This window comes from Toxotes jaculatrix, chromosome 11 (genome assembly GCF_017976425.1).
Source record: "Toxotes jaculatrix isolate fToxJac2 chromosome 11, fToxJac2.pri, whole genome shotgun sequence".
Lineage (NCBI taxonomy): Eukaryota > Metazoa > Chordata > Actinopteri > Toxotidae > Toxotes > Toxotes jaculatrix.
This window is the reverse complement of record NC_054404.1, coordinates 6,733,076-6,754,486: the sequence shown is the minus strand read 5'-3', so window position 1 is coordinate 6,754,486 and position 21,411 is coordinate 6,733,076. Positions and strand designations below refer to the sequence as shown.

The 21,411-nt window shown below is 43.1% G+C and overlaps 1 protein-coding gene across 1 annotated transcript in view; it reads right to left on the bottom strand.

Annotated features, from left to right (window-relative positions):
* Positions 1–782: 782 nt before the first annotated feature.
* Positions 783–21,411, bottom strand: part of lrpprc (leucine-rich pentatricopeptide repeat containing) — a 50,125-nt gene continuing 29,496 nt past the window's right edge. The window contains exons 25-38 of the mRNA XM_041049959.1: positions 20,301–20,407; positions 16,524–16,592; positions 16,299–16,389; positions 15,515–15,657; positions 13,490–13,619; positions 13,233–13,359; positions 10,377–10,465; positions 10,092–10,296; positions 8,698–8,825; positions 8,462–8,577; positions 4,440–4,514; positions 3,859–3,943; positions 2,681–2,823; positions 783–1,098 (exon numbers count right to left, since the gene is read on the bottom strand). Of these exons, the coding sequence (XP_040905893.1) occupies positions 1,027–1,098; positions 2,681–2,823; positions 3,859–3,943; positions 4,440–4,514; positions 8,462–8,577; positions 8,698–8,825; positions 10,092–10,296; positions 10,377–10,465; positions 13,233–13,359; positions 13,490–13,619; positions 15,515–15,657; positions 16,299–16,389; positions 16,524–16,592; positions 20,301–20,407 (1,580 nt within the window). The 3' untranslated portion in view covers positions 783–1,026. The remainder of the gene's footprint in view (positions 1,099–2,680; positions 2,824–3,858; positions 3,944–4,439; positions 4,515–8,461; positions 8,578–8,697; positions 8,826–10,091; positions 10,297–10,376; positions 10,466–13,232; positions 13,360–13,489; positions 13,620–15,514; positions 15,658–16,298; positions 16,390–16,523; positions 16,593–20,300; positions 20,408–21,411) is intronic.

The following is a 21,411-nucleotide window of genomic DNA, read 5'->3' as shown; positions in this document are numbered from 1 at the left end:
GGGCTCTGTAACCCTGGTTTGTAACAAAAGTTTCCGATGACCATGTTACTTCTCTCTTGCGTCTTATTCTGTGCCCCAAATGAACTCCGCTCCCCGGGCTGACCCTCTGACATCAACTAATGCACAATCTTCTTGGGAAACAACCAGCGTGTGTTATCTAAGGCCTGCCTTAGTCAGGGTCAAGAACAGCTTGTGTTACATGAAACAGGAATAGCTGAGGCGAGTATTTGAGAGCAGAAAGAGTTTAGAGCCAAGCAGAGGAGGACGGTTGGTGCAGGTGAAAGGACAGAAGAGATAAGATGTTGGGTTAGGTGTATACACAAAAATCTATGCTAAAGCTAAAGTAATCTTTTGCATCTGTCCCAGATGCTTTCAGAGGACAACTAGTTTAAATCTAATCAAAAATGGAGGGTGAGGATGTTTTGTTATTCCTTTTTTTATTTATAATTCCATAGTGTAACAGGATATACCACATAATTCTCTGAGAAAAGGAAGACATTTCAACTTCACATGGCCCTTTTTCAAAGCTGAAATAAGCCCAAATCCATGCTTCATACTGATTCTGAGCAGGTTTTGAGTAAAAAAGTAAGTATGTGTCTGAAAAAAAGCTTGATTTTTGAATGTGCTTTTCCACAACCTAAAGCACAAAGGAAAGACGTGGCAGTTGTGCAGTGTCATAGCAGGAAAAGCACAAGTGTAATTAACTGTGCTAAAACCTGTGTTTTACCTGCTGCCCTGAAAAAAAAGCACAAGTGAATAAATAACATTTAAACCACATAAAGACCCAAACACAGAATGTGGATTCCTAACTTCATTTATTAGCATAAATACTTCTGTACATTCGCAACATTATCACCAACATTATCAATTTCACAGCGGACAGAGTTTAACACCCAACAGTTATAACACAGAATCCTCAAATATCAGCTCAAACAACTTGTATAAAAAAAGGGAAAAAAAAAGATGGAGACAAAGGAAGAAAACCTGGGATCTGGATGGAGGAAAGAGGAAGAGGAGGATGAGTCTTTATTCCTCTTCTGTCGCTTGAGCTTTGGCTGCTCTCAATTTCAGCTTCTCTGCATAAACCTTAAAGGACTCCTGAAAAGAGAAACAAAGAGAAAGGACTTAGCCTCAAACATATTCCAAACAAACAGCGTAAATGTTCACCTGCCTCACTGAGGGTGGAAGGTGTTTGTGTGTGTGTGTGGGGGTGTGTGTGTGTGTCTCTCTATCTCACCCCTCTCCAAAAGTAAGCAGCGGTGGAGCCCTCCTGGGTCTGTCTAAATAGTCTCCACTCTCCAACCAGGTTGTCTCGTTTCATCTTTAAATCCCCATTAATACATAAATAAGGGATTTGTAGCACACTCCCCGAACACACACTTTCGCTCTCTGCCTCTGTTCCCAGCTAATTAATCGGTGTTTTGATCCATCCAAAGTGTTATGGTGGGTGTTTTTTTAAGGGAGAGGGGGGGGGGTCTGCAGATTATGCCAGCTCCTGACAATGTACATTTGATTATTAATGTAGTAATTAATGCTGATAAACAGCCATGCTCACTATAGAAGGAGAGAGTGGCTTTGAGACACCTTTAAAGGGTCAGTTCACCCAAATTACAAAAACATTTCCTCTCTGGATTTGGTTTTATTCCTCTACATTTTCAAATGTCCGTCTCTGAGATTTCAGCCTCCAAAATACAGCGGAGCCGAATGAAATTTCATCTGTGCTGTTCAAAGCAATAATTATGTTTTTTTTAAAGACATTTATAAAACTTAACAGCTGCATATCATTCCAAAAGATAATTCTAAATACGCAACCTCCCTATGGATGGATGGAGAGGAGGGAGAACGACGAGAGGTGGGATTCTACCTGAGATGTTTTTTTTAGAAACTTCTGAATACCATGACTGTTCACCTTTCCCTGTCCTTGCAACTCTTCTGCTTCTCCTCTGCTTAAAAAAAAACACCAGCAATCACTTAACTATCCTGACATTCAGTGAATAATGCAGCACTTTCTCTACCTTCATCCTTCTTTCTCCTTCTATCTTTGCACCGCAGGTGAGTGATGGGAAAGTAAGAGGGGCTTCAGTCCACACCTGCCTCGAGGGGACAGCACATCAAAGTGCTGGGGCTGAGAGGGCTCTGCATGTGTGTGTGTGTGTGTTTTTGTTTATATGAGTGTGTGCGTCCTCAGCCAAAAATAGTGCTACATCAACTTACAAAATGTGCAATGTGCTGAAATGCTCAAAAACACTTGGAGCCAGAAAAAGAGAGCAGCTATTGCAGTGACACCATCTCGCTTACACAATATATGTACTCTGTGACCGTGGGGCACAATTTCTGACACACACACACACACACACACACACACACACACAAAGTAAACACACAGGAGGTTAGCTGCGGGCCTGTGTATACTGAACTACCCTGAGCGGGCAGACTGCTCCTTCACATTACTATGACACACACAGACCACAGCACACACACAATGGCACGCATTAGGACGACGGCCGGACAAGTGCCAGCACTGGTTAGGAGCTGTGGGTTGTGTGTGCTCATATTTGGACACGGATCTGTTCATAATCTGTTGTTCGTGTCTGCATGGTTGGATCAGCATGGACAGGTGTGTGTGAGTGTGAGTGTGTGTGTGTGTGTGTGTGTGTGCGTGTGGGTGTGTGAGACTCACAGGGGGCTCAGGGAAGGGCACCGTCTCTCCTGCACTGCGGTAAAGCATAGCCAGCCGTTTGAGTGACAGCTCATCTACGACCATCCCCTCCTTCTGCATCTGCTCATACAGAGTCTTGGCTGACGCTAAGTCCTTATCCAGAACTGCCAGATGAGAAAGGAAGAGAGAGAAAAAGTCAGAACATGAGACCAAAAAAAAAAAATATATCAACAACATCATCAAATTCTTATTTCAGTGTACACATTTATAAACAAATAAAAGTCTGTGTAAGAAACAAAAAAAGGATCATCAGTGGATTGGTGCCATGACCTGATGCACCCATGCTTCTGCCAGTATTACGTCAAAAAAGCTGCTGGTGTGTTTAACAAGCAGCAGGTGGAAAAAAAATAAGTTGTATAAAAAGTAATCGTCTCTAAACCTCAAACAGCAGGAATGTATGAAAGAGACCAAAGTGGGAAGTAAGGTCACTACTGTCAAAAAAAAAAAGACAAAAGAAAAAAGAAAAGTGCAAGTTAAAGAGACAAGAGAAAAGAAAAAAAAAACAAAAAAACAAATGGGGCAGAGAACAGAGGAGAGCAGAGCATCGCTAATTGTGTCCCCTATGGCTGCTGTGACCGACCAGCAAGCTAATGCTGATTAAATAGTCATGTCTGCTCATCTCTGGTGTGACAAGGTACGAAAGAGGGGAGACGGAAGGGTGAGAGGGTGAAAGGAGGGGGTGGATAGAGGACATGGGAGGAGAGGAGAGGAGAGGGGAGGGGAGGGTGTAGGTGAAAGCAAGAAGATAGACGGGAGTAAAAAGGTGGAGAGGGCAAGAAGTGATGGAGAGGAGGAAAAAAAAATGTAGGAAGACAAAAAGAAACGCTGAGTGGTGGACCGTGTTACGATTAGCACGCTAGGCTAGCCAGGACAGCTAACTCATTAGAGGACATGTGTTCCTCTAACCCCTGAATGTCTGCCTGTACACACACACACACACACACACACACACACACACACACACACACACACTCTTGACCTGATGCATTGTTAATGCGTCTGCTAATGTTGACTTAGCCACAGGCCAGCGAGTCGCCCGCTGCACTGCTGCTCCACAAGACCCAACCAGGCTTTGTGCAAGTGTCTATGTCTGTGTGTGTGTGTGTGTGTGTGTGTGTGTTTGTGTGTGAGAGTCTTACCGTGACATTTCATCAGGTACGGGTACAGCACCTCCTTCTCTGTGAAGTCTGGAATCAGGTTCATCAGGGCCTTGATCTTGCTCACCTGTGCACACAAACACACAAACAGAAATTTACATATGTGATGTCCTGATGCTGAAGTGGCCTTTACAGTAAAACTGAAGATTAAAATTTGTTGTTGTTGTTTGTTTTGTTTTTTTTTGCTATAAAATCAGCATTTATATCCTGAGGTTTCACTTGTGCACTTATTTGTTTGGTAAGGATTTAGTTTATGGAATTTTAAAAAGGGAATTTAAAATTTACACACGGCAGCCACAGTGAATCTACTGTTTATATCTACTTACACAAAAAGTGTGCTTTTGGTCGTCATTTCTCAGGTACTCAAACACAAATACAATTGTAGAAACCTATGAACCCTTCTTGGTGATGATGTGGCATTCCCACACCTCTGTACAATGTTATTATTACTTATAAGAATCATGGGAAAAGTAAATAAATACAAAAAAATAAATGGAATTCTTTATAATTGTAGATTCCAAAAGAGACGGAACCCATCCTGTGATTTTTTTTTTTTTTTTTACCTGTCCGGGACTCTGAGCCTTTCTAGCCAAGAAGGACAGCAGCACCTCCTTCTGCTCAGCCACGGCGTTACAGCGCTACGGCAAGAAAAAAGGGAGAAAAGAAGAATGTGAGGGAAAACATGAGGAAGGGGGTGTGAGGGAGGTGGATTATTATGTTTTTTCCCTTTTTTAAAAATCAAAAAGACTCTCCAACTTATGCTCTTCACATAGGTACAGCTTGTAAACACACATTCAGCACACCCACGCGTTCATATGAACACCTACACTCAGGTTAAAGGCTAATTATGGATTTAATAACTGGTCGTTTCTTTATGAATTTAAATGCACAGTGCTGGTAACATCAGAAAGCATAATTATCATCACTTAGTCACACTGAAGGCCACATTTAGTACTCAGCGGAAACATAAGTACAACCTAAGCTCAAGTTGTTCATTGCACGATTGTCGCCCGTACAGCTTTTAAGGATTAAATCGCTTTGTGAAGGAGGAGAGGAGGTAAAAGAGACGAGAGAGGGAGGAAGAGGAAGAGAAAGAAGAAATGAATCCGAGTGTCATTCAACTTTTTTTTCCCCGTGATCACTATTCCACTTAAAAAGGAGAAACAGAAACAGACTTCTGAACCAACTATACTCTGACCATGAGTGGATTTTTGGGGCAGACACCGCGCAATAAATCGGCCGATGTTCACACTACGTAAAGTGAAGCGGATGAAAAAAAAAAAATTCAGCGCACTACGCCTTAATAATACTAAATACATTCAAATACGACAAGAATTTAGAAATATATGTATGTTAAGAAGAAAACTGACAGAAGTCTAACCTGTGCATGACTGCTCATCATGAAAACATGCGAGAACACGCACAATACACGCGTGTGTGTGCGTGCAAGAGATGCATTAACGTTGCTGTGCTTTAAGAGTGTGTGTGTGTGTGTGTGTGTGAGTGTTCTCCTGGCTGAGCAGCAATGAGGTCCGATTACTAGCCAGTCGTAAACTAACGCGTTTCACTGCTTCTCCGCCTCGTACAGAATTAAAAGCGAGCGGCCTGTAAGGCTTTTAACAGGGCGACACACACACACACACACACACACACACAGAGGTAGCTGCCTTCTTACAGAGTCACTAAGCGGCAGAATGGCTTTAGCACAATCAGGCAATTAGACCAACACTCTGCCACTTCACCCAACTTTGCTCCGTGCTCTCACTCACTCTCTCCCTTCACTACCCCGACCACTCCCAAAGGCGACGCCGCAACCGGGCAGGCCTACCGTCTCCCCTGCTCCTCACACACACTGCCTAAAAGCCCTGGATACCCAGGGAATGCTCCCCCCGTTTCCTCAATGAACCCCCCCTCCCCTCCCTCAGCCCTCCCAGCTCTCACACGCACATAAGCAGTTGTAGACGAGTGCGTGGAGCGATGCCTCGCTGCTTTCCCTCCGTCGCCGCTTCACTTCTTAATGACCAACTTCATCCCTCTCGTTCTCCGCTCGCTCCCCACCGACCTCACCTCCTTCTCTCCTGATAGCCTTGTCACCATTATTGTCTGCTCGCCTACTTAAAAGCTTTTCAGAGTTTTGGTCCTGCTTCACTTACGATGGGATGGAGGAGTCGGACTACTACCCTCCAGTGACCCTGGAAGAGCAACTCCGGAGGGGAGTCGGAAAGACGAAAAAAAAAAAAAGTTCACGATGAAGGACAAGAAGGCGCACACAAGTGAAGCCTGGGTCGCATCAAACTCACAAACTTGACGCTTTTAACGACAAAGACAAATGGGAGAACAAGTTTGGGAATAGTCTTTGCTGTGAGATGTCCCTGTAACTCCATGAACCTTTGTTCCTGGATTCTTGTTTTCTAGTCATTTACCAGATTATTTAGCAGTGGGTTTCTCATATTTCAAGTGGCAGGTGTTTTTTTTTTATTTCCAGAACAACTTGCAATACTGTTCAGTATCAGTGATCAAAAAATAATCTTTAGTTCAAGTAAGATCAGTGGAGCAGAGGTATAAACTGTCATGAAGCTGTCTCTGTCTCTGTTCCTCAAAAATTAAACCCAATAACAGAAGAAATCTGACTTTGTTTCCTACATCTTCATCTTCTATCTCATAGTGAAAAATAACAAACCCAGTTGAGATACATATCAATGCAAGACGCATATTATAGCTTTAAAAATGTTGTAATCCATAGTTTGTGTTTAAATAGTGATGAGGATGAGAGTAGTAAGTAATGTATCTGTTCATTAACATGCATGCAAGTCAGACATCCCTGTTTAAAGATTGAGAGGGATAATCACTCAAGATGAGAGATGAGGAGCAGACACGCGTCGTCTCTCTGTCTGAGTCTATCTACAGTGGTTTATATTTCTCTTTGTGTCCTCCAGTTTCCCTCCGTGGTGATCTGGTCCAGGAGAGACCACAAAGTTGTTATAAAGAAGATCCGCCTGATAAATTTAAGGTTAAAAAAAAAAAAAAAAAAGACCAAGCCAGCCCGTTTTAGGTTGGGTGGGTTGACAGGGTACCCACTTTCTCCACTTCTTTCTATCCTGACCCGATTCCTCTGTTCAGGAATTGTTACAATTTGGAAACACACTTGTTATTTCAACTCATATTACAACAATATTTCTGAATATAATACTGTAATTTTATTGTCCTTTGGTTGCGTTTTCATTGCTGTAACTGCTCAGAGTTGGTTGTATTAGAAGCCCTTTGTCTGCTTGTTCAACATGTATTTGATTAGGATCATTATTTTACACCAAAATCATGATTTATGGGATTTTAATATAAATTTAATGTGTCCACAACCACGAATGTAGATCAGAGTGAAACGGGAGCAGCTAAGATCGTGTGACAGGGACATAACATGACCTGAAAATCACAGATTCCTGTAGTCATGTTTAAATAGTGATGAAGTGTAGAAAGTGTGGGCGGTAAGTAATATATCTGTGTTCATTAGCGTGCTCTCTGGTCACACATGCAACTGAATGACTGAGAGGGATAATCACTCAGCAAGTGGGAGAGAAATAATCACCGTTAGAGAGGAGGAAGATGGAGAGTAATGTCTTTCTGTCAGTCTGTCTCTGAGAATGTCTTGATCTCTTCTGCTGCCTCGTCCTCTCCATCCTTCCTCCTGCCTCTCACCAATCTAGCTTCTACATATTCATGTCCCCAGGCTCAATGCATGAACTGTGTTAAATAAGTGAAGGAGCAGGAGGCCAATCTCAGACCACCAGACTCAGTGGTGTTATGTGGGCAAGCATTTCCTGACATAAATGTGAAGCTGGATAAATAAATCAGCGATTGTGGCGGAAGAACGTCTCCGCCATCACCGGGGTCTGACAACTGGATGAATGCATCGGGGAGCTGTGATGGACTGAATTCATCACCAGGTCCCTTGTTGATTTTTTTTTGTTTTTTTTCAGATTTTAATTACTTTGATAGAATAATTTAAAACGTAGCCAAGTGCAAGACACTCAAATGTGGACAAAAATGCTCCAGATGATTTAAAATTTATTTGCAAGTGGTTGCAAAAAGTTAAAAAAAAAAAAAAAAAAAACATTTCACAGAACTCAGCTTGTGGTGTGCAGACTGCACTTGGCCATCTGAAACTGAGAATTGCATTCAACTGCATTTTATAATATAGCAGAGGGATGTATTTGGTATTTTTACCTTTTTTGTGATAAAAATCCAGATTGATTCTGAGACATTCAGGTTCTTTCAGTCTCCTTAACTCCTCTCCTAACTGCATGTGATAGGAAAACTATGGATTTCTTCATTTCATGTTTAAATAGAGATGAAGACAAGTGACAAAGAGCAGCAAGTAATGTACCTTTATCCATCTGCATGAATGCTAGTCTATTTCCCTCCAATACTAATAACATGTTTCTCATCTAAGCCTCTGTGGACCACAGCTGAACACATCGGAAAACCTCATACACAAACTCTAACTCATCTTTGAACAGCTAAAAATACATCAGTGATACTTCACACAGCTTTTGGGCACAAACGCACACGTCCACACACTGATACTCACAGCCAGCATGAACTTGGCGTCCTCGACTTTGTCCATATCCAGCAGCTGGAGGAAGAGGTCTGAAGCTGGTCTGTAGCAGGCAAAGTGGTTGGCTAGCCGCTCTGCCATAGCACTCACTGCAACACAACACGCACATCTGTTCTTTCTTTTGTTTTCAAATCAGCAATTTTGCTTGTGGTCTCGTTTTTTTGTATTTCTTTCTAAATACATGTATGAATTGTGAGTGTGTGTCTTACACTTGTCTATGGCTTTGTCACTGCCATCTTCCAAGACCCTTCTGAAGACGTAGGACATGCTGGGGTTCGTGCTGTCTGGACTGGTGTAGACTGACTCCATCACCTCTACTGCCGTGTCTAAATCCCCACTGGAGAGGGTGGTGAAAGTTGGTGAGTGGGAGGGAGGGTTAGTTTATGGCAGATCAAAAAACAACACCCAAAAACCTCAATCTTTAAACAGATAAATCTGAGAAACAAACCCTGTTCTGAGACAAGAAGTTCTCAACATATCAGTAATCAGCTAAACTACGATTCAACTTTCTAAGTGTGAACTGACCGCGTGGGAGAGGAACACACACACAGATTAAAGAACAATAAAAACTGCTCCCATATGCTGTAACTTAATATTAAATGACACTGGTTTCATTTATTTGTCCTTTACAACCTCCCACTGAGCGCAGACCAACTCATTCCTCCACTGGCGCTCACTCATACTGTGAAATCTTTTTCTGCTGAGGTTGGCACAAGCAAACAAAGCCTGCACACCAAAGCACTACAAATCTAAAACAACTCATTCTGGCAACCCGACCTCGCTACTAACACTTTACGCTCCCTGCTCCCTCCCCACCGTCACCAGTCGTAATGAATATTTAACACACGGGGTGTGTATGTATATGTGTGAGCGTCCAGAGGTGGGGGAACATATCTGCGCTGATTGTTACGACTGGGACCGTCTGAATAATTCAGCGGGGGGCCCCTCTAAATGTGGCGCTCCGCTTTCCGGGCCTGCCTGCTTTTCCGCCCCGGCTCTTAACCAGTCAGCTTGACTCAGATACAGCGGGGACGCACGTGTCAGAGCCGCTCAGAGCACAGCTCCCACAGGTCAGGGTTCAAGCTGACAGGCCCACGCCGCGATGGCCAATCGGGCGTGAGATCGTCCTGCTATTCCTCACTTCCTGCTGTCCCTCCGAGTTGGCATGGGGGTGCTGCCGCCCGAGTTGGGGGACATCGCTAATGCGGCGAGTAGGGCAATGAAAGTTTGATGCACAATGTGTTTTAGATTTTGTTCTCTGTTGTTTGAGAGGCGACGGAGCTGCAGTGGAAGATGGGTGATTTCATGACATTAAAAGGAATCCATGAATAATCCTATTACGCCTGTGCTTCCTATTTGTACTTGACGCTCCACTCGCCCTGTAAGCTTTTACTTTAAGAGTGTGTCAACCTGGCTCTTGTCACACTCTGCTGCTGGCATTAAACTGTTTATCTCAGTGTGTTGAACATTAGTACCAACAGAGTTCACAGATCGTACAAAAGACTTATCACTGGACTGTAAATGGTGTCATGAATTGAAATTACAATACTTAGATCATGAAACATAATGTATAAATTGCCACATATATGCTTTGTAGCCCTACTTCTTGATGTGTGCCAGGGCCGTGTTGTTGATAAACAACATGCTGGACAGGTTGAAGTTTGTGCCAAGGCCCTTCATCAGTGACTCCACTTCCTGGACACCCGCCACGTCGCCACTCCTACCCAGGGCCTGAACCAGTCTGGTGAGGGCAAGCTGCGAGGGCACGTTGCCCGCCTGCAGCATAGACTTCAGTTTGTCGAGAGCATCTGTGGAGGAGGGCAAGCAATGAGTTTGTGCGTGTTAAACGGGTATACATGTGTGTTAACCGCACTCGTCTGTTTCTTACCTTTGGCCTGGTCTTTCCTGCTGAGTGTGATGATGAGCAAAGTGGTGGCAGTACTGCTCAGCTGGAAGCCTGGCACACGAGACAAAGCACTGAAAGAGACAGGGACAAAACATTTTTTTAGACCTTTGAACGTATGTACTTCTCATTTGTGCCAATTTCTTGAAAATAACTTTCGTTTTGAATTTTTTGTTTGATCTCTTGACTGTTTTTAATCAAAGTGTGTGAGTCCAAGGAAAAAAAAAAAAGAAATTCTATGTACACCACGAGATGTTAGAAATTTGTCAGTTCTGTTTTTGTGTAAAAGATGTTTTTTTTTTTTTTTTTTTTAATCTTTGCATTACATTGTATGCAGCTGGCCAACTCCTGGAAGTCTTTATTTTTATGAGGTATTATCACATGTCATGTAATCCCATATGAGATGGGTCATTTATTTATTTATATTTTGATATCCAGATATAATAGAACATTTTATCCATGTCTTAGTGATGGGTGCAACATATAACTTCTTACCTGAGCGGACTGTACACAGCTATTAGGGAGTCCATTATTTCTAACTTTAAAGCTGATACTGAACCATTAAGAGCAAATCTTTATGATCTACGACTGAGTTAATATCTCTGTGTCATCTCAGTCTTACAGTTCTGTGCCTGTCCATTATAAGGCATCACATTTAGAAAAGCATTAGACTCCACATAGACCGAGTGGATAAACACATGAGCTGAAAGATAGACAATGAGAACCAATGTGACTGACAGCGAGCTTGAGCCTCTTGTAAAGTGCCTGCTGTGACCCTGAAAATAATACAGACATCAAACAGTTGATTGATGCCACCGTATATGATGATGTCCCCTTCCTGCTGAGCTCGCTCTCATGTGTTTGTATATGTGTGTGGTATTATGTGGGAGGGTGAGGCCTCCAAGAGCTGCTCCCGCTCTCCCGCACTTCTTCCTCCTGATTCTCCCTCCCTCGCTCCGTCTGCTCGTCAGTTTGCTATCCCTTTCAGCCCTCCTCCTTTTCATTTCTTTGCCACTAAAACCTCAATCAAGCTTGCCTCTCGTCCTTTTTTTTTTTTATTATTATAGCCCTGCAACCAGATTAATCCGTCCGCTCAATTGAGCATCAGGCCGGCAATCCTTATCACCACGGCGACACCAGGCCAAACAGCACCCGGCAGCCGCTGTGACAGGGTCACGGCGGAGATTGGAGTGGTAACAGGGTTGCCGACGGATTGCCGAGGAGACCAGGTGGTGTGGGGGTTTGGGGTCAGAATTATTCTTATCGGGTGGGAGAAAATCTCTAGAGGCTGTCTCTCACTCACCTTTCCCAACACACACACACACACACACACACACTCCATGCCGCTCTCTCTCGCCTTCTCCTTCTAGGGGTATTGTGCTTTAGCCAAGGAATCCATCATCCACCTCTTGCTCTCTCTCTCTCTCTCTCTCTCTCTCTCATCATCATCATCACTCTCTCCCAATCCCTTAATCTCACCATAAGCACCCCGCTGCTCAATTCTGTACAGATTACCCAAAAACAAACACACACTTCCACACGCATTTAGAATTAATGCCTATAGCGTCTTCATTAACCTCGTACGTGATTAAATCTCGCCCTCCTCCCGTCGTTCATTCCTCCTTTCCTTTTTAGCTCTTTTTATCTCCTTTCTTTCCTCCGCATTTCCATCTTTCACCGACTTTCCTCTCAGCTCATTTCACTTTTCATTTAGAGTGCAGATAAACTGGGCTTTTATCCAGGCAGGGATGCCATAAACCAATTCAAACAGAGACTGGAGATGGGTTATCACTTGTATTGCCTCGCGCTTGTTGAAACACGGGTCTAAAATTGATATGATTATTTCTCATGACATAGGAGAGAGAACCATGTGGAGAGACGAAAACAGGGAAGAGACTGATAGTGTAATAGATGTTTTTACATGCTTTTCTTTCTCTGCAAATTAGTAACTGCATCTCTTCTTTCAGGGTATTTATTTTTTTTAACTGTGTTTTTCCTCTGCAAAAAGAAAGTGATATAAAAGAAAGGAACAAAAGGAGATTAAGAAAAGGGAAAAGGAGGAGATTACCTAAAAAGACAAAGAGAACAGAAAAGATCAGCAGTGGACTAAAGCCAGATCTCTAATACCTCTGTCTGTCCATTTGTTTCTCGGCTCAAGCCCTGATATGGCCCCGTAACACAACAACACGATACATTACTAATTGGAAGGAGATTGATGTTTTTGCGCAAAGTCACCCGCTTCCCAGAAATCCAAAATTAATCTGTACATCTTAGTTTGTGTGTATGTGTGTGTGTGTATCCTGGGGGCTTAGTAAGAGCCACTGTTCATATCCTGCAGGGCCGAACGTGTTAGCACACAATCAGTTTATAATCCTCATGTCTAGTGAGGAGATGCAGTTTTAGCCTGGGGTGACCTGGTGCCACAGACTGAGGAGACAGGGGAAGGAGCAGAGCATTAGCCACGCTACATGTTGAATTTGTTTTTTCTTTTTTTCAGTATTTCACAGTATGCTCGTATACTAACAGTTCTGAACCAACTAAATGCACTAAAAAAAGAGATGGATGTCTGGTACTTGGTACCAAAATAGGCTTACTCCAGATAAAATCTGATAAAACTGAACACCCGGTTAGAAATCAAAGCAAACAGAAGGAGAGAAGTTGCCCATGTTTCCCCAGGGAGCCACACCTGATACTCCGGTGGAAAAAATTCAAACTTACATATACAGTTTATACCTGTAATCAAAACTTGGAATTAACAGAAATGTTTTTTTTTTCTGTTTTGCAAGGTTTTACCAAAATCATGTCATATGTTGTTGCAGAATAAGATGTTAAGGCACCTACATGTCCTTGACTACCATGGCATCCTCAATGTCTCCTGCAGCCAACAGCGTGCGGATCAGGTGGTCATAAGGGGCGGGGGTTAATGCCACACCCATTTGATCAGCTTGCTTGAGCATCCCATAGGCTTCTGTAGAAAGAGAACGAGAGCAGGAGAGAAAAAGGAAAAGAAAACGAGTGAGAGGCTGGACAGGTTCTAATGTGTTTAATTCAGCTCTATATCATGTGGGACAATAATACCAGGGCCTCCTGCTGCTTACCTCTGGCTTTGCCCTTCTTACAGAGGGCCAAGATTCGGGCCTGGTATTCAGTACCATGTTCAGCTGTGGCGGGGGTTGTAACGGGGGATGACTGAACCTCCTGTGTGGTGGCATCGTGTTCATACCAGGTCTATAAATCACAAACACACACACACACACACACACAGAAAACAGTGATAAAACTCAGTCTGATGTTTCCATCAAAACATAGCTTCACCCAGCTTTCAAGCCTGTATACATGTTCAGCCGTGTGCTGCCAATGAGCTGGTGTGTGTATGACAGTGCAATAACAGTGGGCGGGCGGGGCAGGGTCCCCTAATGCTCAGTCACCCATGTACCAGTGAGAGGAGGGGGTTAAGCTGTATTGGCTAGGGGCAAATTAGGGCTGGCACCCCAGGGGCAAAAGAAAAGTGTATGTGTGTTAGAGAGTATGTGTGTCGGAGCAAGGGGTGTCAAGTCAAAAGCCCCTGGGGTCACCAAGTTCATCGCTCCAGGCACCGGCAATCACTTCCTGTCTCATCATGCTTCGGGCCACTGGAGCACATTCACAAGTATAAACCGAAGATGAAGAAAAATGCAGCGAGGAGGAATGAAGCAACACAACACGATGAAACAGATAATTATAACTTTTAAAGCAAAACCTTTCATCTTTAAAAAAAAAAAAAAAAAAAAAAAAAAAAAAAAAAAAATCTGATTCCCTCCCTTTAATTTTGTCTTCTGGCATACGGGTCAACACACATGCACGTATATAACCAAGCATCCAGTGGCAGCCATATGGTGGCATTTAGCTGCTGGCTAAATTAGTCTGGCATTACAGATTTACAGACAGATCAAGCTGTAATTCCTTTCACCAGCCAGCCGGTCTGATTGACCACACTTCAGATCAGAGCTTCAATCCTGTTTCCTCTGTATGTAATGAACAGAGGCTTAAAGTGGAGCGAGGGGGGGCTGCATGGAGAGAGCAGCTGATAAGAGTTTTCAGAGGGTTTTTGGGGTTAGTTCTGATGATCAGAGTTTGGGGTCAATTTGCTCTTTGGTTAATCTATTCAGTAAGCAAAGTTTTTTTTTTCAGGCAAAATGAACTGGTGGTGTCACCAGTATGAAAATAAAATAGACCACTGTGAGCCTCAGTTTATATTTGGCTACGCTCTGCTCGTTTATGCCAAGCCAATGGAGCACTCTGCCACATCAATACAAGACAGGATCCTTGTGTTTAGTTTCATTACCGTTTCTAGTCAGGTTTTTAGTTATTTATGTTTTTTATTTCTTATCTACAGTACCTCTCTGTGTGTCCTTGTGTTGTTTGTTCTGTGTTCATGTGTAACTTGGCTGCTGTAATAGTGCAATTTCCCATTGGGATTTGATAAATTACTCTATGTGGCTTTTCAGAAAATGAGCTGCAGTATCTTTTGTATTTATTTATGAAAGGACACCTCTAATATCAATGTAGAGAATGGAGAAGGGAAAAAAAATAGTGAGAAGTGACCATCACAAGTTCCCAGAGGTCAAGGCGAGAAATACAAATTGCTTTTTGTACAATGAAAGCTCCAAAACAAAAGAGATGTTTGATCTACAATAATATAACAAACAAAGAAAAGCTGCAAATCCTCATGTTTCAGAAACTGGAAACAGAGAATATTTGCCATTTTGCTTGATAAATGACTTAAAATATTAAAAGATGATCAAAATTGTTGACAATTATCTGTGGATCAACTAAAAATTTCAGGCTATATTCAAGGGTACCTCCTCCACATTTCATTCAAGATTTAAGGACACAAATTCATGCACAGGCACCACTGTAATGTGTGTTTAACCATCGGTGATGCATGGTTGTGTGTTATGTTTGACCTCAGGCACCTTTAGAGAATCTCTTGGGAATCTTCTGGCCTTCGGTTCTGTTCTTATGCTTTGCTTTGAGGTCTCCCACCCCTCCCAGGAACCTCCTGGCAATTATTCTTCTGAATAACAGATCTGTCTAATGAGAGTTATTATTGGGATGTACATATTCTAAAGATGGGGTTTTACCTCAGGCACCTCAAAGGGCACCTCCTGGCCATTAGTCTTCAGGATGTCTGTCAGTATACGCATTGTCCTCTCCCTGGGAATGACGTTCTCCTCCTGCATTTTCGTCCACACAGCCTCTGCCTTCTCCCAGTTGTTTGTCTCCTCTGAAAACAACAGGAAACAGAGTGGGAATGAGGAAAGGTGTGTTCTTATGTAATTTGTTCTGAAAGTCATGACATGTGGTTGTATAGTCAGTCCATACAGGTTGTCGCTCACCACTCAGCCTGTACTAGAGAGTAATTTTTGACAAAGTGCTCCACGCTGAGAGAGGTCAATCAAAGCACTAATCTGATCAACTGACTGACCCTCAACTATGCCGTAATTTAGGAAACACACTAACTAGTGGTCTGTGTGTGTGTGTGTGTGTGTGTGTGTGTGTGTGTGTGTGTGTGTGTGTGTGTGTGTATGCGTGTGCACACAGAGAAGTGGGGGTAATGGGTTGACAATCAGCTTTAACACTCCAATCACAACTGTTATCTGCTCTGTTCTCCACTGCAGCAATCACACCATGTCTTCTGCTTACTTCTGACTGATCCCATTCTCCGTCTCACACACACACTCATACAAACACACTCACACACACACAGAGCCTGGGGCACTGTACACTCAGAAGCACACACAGAGGTGGGAAGTCACAAAAGCACGAGAAGATTGGGGGTAAATGGGAGGTCAAACGCATCCACACAAACTGAGAGAAAGAAAATAGAAGAACAAACAAACAAATGAAAGAAAGAAAGACACTTACTGCAGAGACGGAGGATGTAACTGTACATCTCATCTCTGTCGCACTCAAACAGCTTGGCTGTCATGTCTACCATCTGCTCCAAGGCCTCCACCTATACACACAAGCACAACAATATTTAATTAAAGCTGGAATTCTTGTATTTTCACTTCATTTTCGCTTTCTTCTTCGTGGCCTTGATAATTTCAGCCTGTGATGTTTGTCTGTGTGGGTGGGTGGATGTGTTACCTGGTTGGCAAAAATGCATTTCTCTGCAAACCACTGCAGGCGTCCAGGCCTTGCCCTCAGCCCGGGGGTCTGCAAACATTAAAATAGAGACGAAGTTGTAAGGACAGAAACCAGAGAGTAGATAAACAACAGTATTAATGAAACTGCAGCTGCACTGAACATCTCCTAAACTAATGTGGGTGTTGTGCGGATGATGTACTATGCTGGAAAGTTATTTAAATATTAACTGAAACACTGAGACGAGCCCTTAATCACTGCACATACATGATATCAGCAGCATCTGTTTAGTAATGCACTGAATTACTATAGATTTATTGTACTTTTAGGACACCAGAGATATACAGATAGGCTGTGAGCCGTCAAATAAGGGCTGACATAGATTGATCTGCAGGCTCATGTAGCTAAGATTTAGCCTGATATGTGGAGTGACTAGATGATTATTATCATGGAATAACAGTGATCAGGATTTCATCTATCTCTTGGGGCTTTGATACAATCTGAATAAGACTAGGACTGAGAAACCCCCCTCCCTTCCTGGTAATCTGGCAGAGGGGGAAAAGAGAGAGAGAGAGAAACAGAACGATCTGCCAGGAAGTTAATCTGAACGGGGATCAACAGCGCTCAATTCCCGCTGGCCTCTTTGATGTGAGCCCATCATACCGTGAGAGGGAGGGGAAAGTCAAGAAAAGATGGGCTTCATCCCTTTCTCTGCCTATCCCTCACCACCGCCATCCCTTCCTCTCAATCCCCACTTCTCTCAATTCCTCCCTCTTCCTCCAAATCTCCCGTGCTCCTCCTCTGTCTTTTCCCCTGCCTCTCCATCCCTCCATCCGGCCCAGGCAAAGGCATTATGTTCTTACCCAACCAGCCAAAGGGACAAATTAAAATGTGTTGCACTCACTCTCTCTCAGTCTGTCTAATCTTCTTAGAGACTAAGGCCCAGTGCAAGTGCTCCATCTTTTTTTGCCTCCGATTCCTTTTACTTGGTAAAGTCTTGCGGGCACAAAGCAGCCTTCGCACAACTACTCGCAAACACGCACGCATATGAATGTGCTTGGGATTTTGAATCTGTCAGGACAAATCTCCCTAATCTGGGCAAAAAAACAAAATCCTCAGAAATAAGAAGGCACATAATTTACACACGCACGTGTGGATCAACAGAACACAAAGAGGAAACAAGCAAAAACAAAAAAACAAAACAGCACAGCCACTCTCACTGTCATATAGAGATAATGGAAAAATGTCAACCAGGTCAGATTATCAGGACAATCCTCAGAGTGTATTACAGTCATTACTTTGCCTCTTTAAGAGTCTTGGTTGGCCTTTGGGTGCTAAAACTTTACAGGTTTCTCGCTCATCCTTATGTACAAGTACACAAAAATAAAAAAAGACAGACCCGACCTCATCTCACCTCCACTTAACGAACCCTCTCCATCTCAATTCCTAATGTTCTAATTCCACTAATCACATGGCCACTTAGTCCACACACACACACACACACACGCACACACACGCACGGCCAAACCCCTCTCCCTAACACAAAAACACATAATGGCTCACCACTCTTTAGCAATACTACCTAACCTTGACCATCACACACACACGCGTGCCACAATAATAGGCCTGGCCACCTGACAATCCTCTGCCTAACCATGACCATTTAGCACAAAATTGGCCACCTTTCTCTATCATTACATTTAATTAGCTGTGATTAATCAGCTGCCAATTATACCAAACACAGCCTAAAGAGAGACACCACTCTGGACTGCCACTTGACGCTCTCACGGGGGGAAAAAAAGCATTTGTGTGTTTGAGGGTGTGTGTTTGCATATTTGAGTGATAGATATGATCCTATTGTAGTTATATCACCTGAGTGCTATATCCATCGTCATGCAAGTATAATAAGTGACAGTTCAGAAGTGAACTTTCTGTTCAGAGACTTTGATCTAAAGGTAGTTCGAAGGTTAAGTGGGCTTGGGCTTTTGAAATGTATCATCTCAGTAACATTTTTTTGTTTTTTCCTGATTATGCTCCAACAGAGTGCAAACCACTAAACTGGCACCTCTGGGGAAAGTAGGTCACCACCACTCTGCTGATTATGCTTTAAAGCTGCATTAATCAATATTACTACGTTAACAATGGATAAAATGCCTATGTGTAATGTGAAAGGGGTCGCGGTAGTGACGTACCGACAGAGAAACATCACCTGACCCTGCACTTCACCTCCTCGGCTCTGTCTCACTGTTTTGGTTTTCTGGCCCAAAACTTTATAGTTTTGGTTCACTCACTGCTCTCATCGAGGGGGAAATAAGCCACTTGTCGCAGTGAATGTGTGAGTACGTACAATAACTAAAGTTTTAATGCGGATTCTAAAGCTGTCTTGACAAGTGAAAATCCATGCTGTATCATTTAAAGATCTGCTGGTTTAACCTCACACCGTGTGTCGGTGGCAAACCAGCCAAACCCTCAAACTAAAACCCAACAGATGGGGTGACGCGGTTGAGCTTTTGTCACTCTAACCTACATCTTTCATTGACATTATGTGAGCATGTACATCTGTAGTCTATTTACAAGGCATCACCAATCTCACACATCACTGTCATGTAGCTGACTCTTTGTTATAAGTAGGATAACAGACATACAATCTAGCAGAAGGGGAATGAGAGCCACAATAACAGCATGTCAGTAATATTTAAGAGGGTTTGAAAATCCTCAAGAGGGATAAATCCCTCTTTTAGTGCACAACAGGACACGGGAGAGAGTCAGAGAGAGGGAGTTAAGGTATTTTTTTCTTCCATTTTGTTCTCATCCTGATCAGAAAACATAATGGCCTTGTTTCCCTTCCTCGGATGTCAGGCTCATCCCTCTATTCATTTAATCATCAATCTCTCTGTCCTGCTATCCAGTCCCTGAACCGCCCATCCATTCTATCCACGTGAAAATCGCTTCTTATCTGCCTGCTTTGCCTCTCTATTTTTCTCACACTAATCTACAGGGTTTTATAGCAGGACTTAAGATAATAAATATTCATAAAATATTCAGGTCGGATGAGCTACGACTACAAATCGAGTGTGGCAATTCCATCCTGCATGGCCTGTGCGGCTCGTGACATTCGAGCAGATGTCATCCTGATTGTTATTTAACTATTTTTCATCGGTGGCTCATCTAAGATTGAGAATCTAATTTTCTATCGAGATCAGGCGCAGCAAGTTGCAGTCAACCAACAAACCATAGATGCTTCAAATAAAGAGACGAGAGCTATTCACTTCAGCTGTTTCGCAGCTAGTGAAGTGGAAGCTGAACACATGAAAGCTCTTATGTCTCATTCTGTTAAAGGGGACAGGAAAGTGGGAATTAAGCAGGTTTTAGCACAGTGCAGCACATGGCACTGGAGGAGTGTGGCCGTACCTGGAAAATCAAACACAAACAACACTTTTCCTTTCATACATGAGTTTGCATACCAGTGAAATCGGGCCCTATTAATGTTCATCATCTGAACTTGTTTTGATATCACTCAGAAACAATTTAAATGACGGGTGGTTTTTATTGTAAAGCTCTAAATACAGTGACAATAAAACAGGAGAGATCTGATCAAAAGCTTCTCCATACTCCGCAGTCGGAAAGATTTGGTTTTTTTAGACCTATCAGTTCAAGCTGATGAAATAACAGCGATCAGCTACATGCTTTAATAAATAAGCCCCTTGTGTTAAGTCATTTTTTTGAAAACTAGGACACTGATTTCAGAGCGTGAGCAGTATTGTGTGTGTGTGTGTTTACCTCAATGATCTTACGAGCCTCACGGTAGCGGCCTGTATGCAGGAAGGCAAAGAACAGATCGTACAGCATGTTCATCTCCCCTCGCTCCTGACTCATAAAGTCCATGGCTGAAGAGAAAGATAGACAGGTAGACAGACAGATGGAGGGGGGGGCAGAGAAAGGTCATGAATAAAAATGACTGCGAGGTGAACAAACACACCACACACTTCATCCTTTACTTCTGATTCCATTATTTGGCACAATGTCCCAGGCACAAAGCAGCCATATCAAGCCTGCTCTCAAACAAACACACACAAGTCCCGAATGAAAGCCTAAGCTCTCCTGGTAAACTTGCTAAAGCGCTCTGCTCAGCGTTATGTATTATCTCTGCCCAGCAGCTTCAGAACAGGTACCACACACCCACACACCCACACACCCACACACACACACCCACACATACACACACACACCCACACACACAGAGCAAACTTTCAGTCATTCAAATGGACCGGCATATTCAGCAAAGCAGAGGAAGAAAGAATAATCCCTCTCCTTTTACTTGTGCCATCTGAAGTCAACAGAAAGAACAATGAGGTGCGATTTGGTATTTTGGACTGTAATGACTCAGATATTAACTCCGGGTCAAAATCTAACGTAGACAAGTTTCAGACTAAATTTTGGAAGTATTTCTTACATGCACATGCTAATCTGAAGCTGTGATGCAAGATGGAACCACATCGACTCATTAATAACACCAATTAATTTGCTCTTCTTCATCTCAGGTTTCTGTAGACATTTCCAGGATAAAAACATGTTTGGTGACCTCTTCTTGTTTTAAAATAGTTCTGCGGCTGCCAGAATATCACAGCTGACTCAAGGTTTACGTTACAAGTCATCTCTCTCTACTTTATATGAGGCGGTGTTGGACAGAATCATTTGTTATTTCAAGATCCACTGGTTGGCACTGGTTAACTTGCTGGCCTCGGTCAGGGAAGGGTGGATGAGGGAGTGGGTGAAAGGGGAGGCAAGTAGGTGAAGAGGTGCTCCACTACACAGTTTCAACCTTTACGCACTCCAGAGCCACTTGCCCCTGCGGCACACTGAACTTGACCTTTTCACCGAGCTGCTGTCG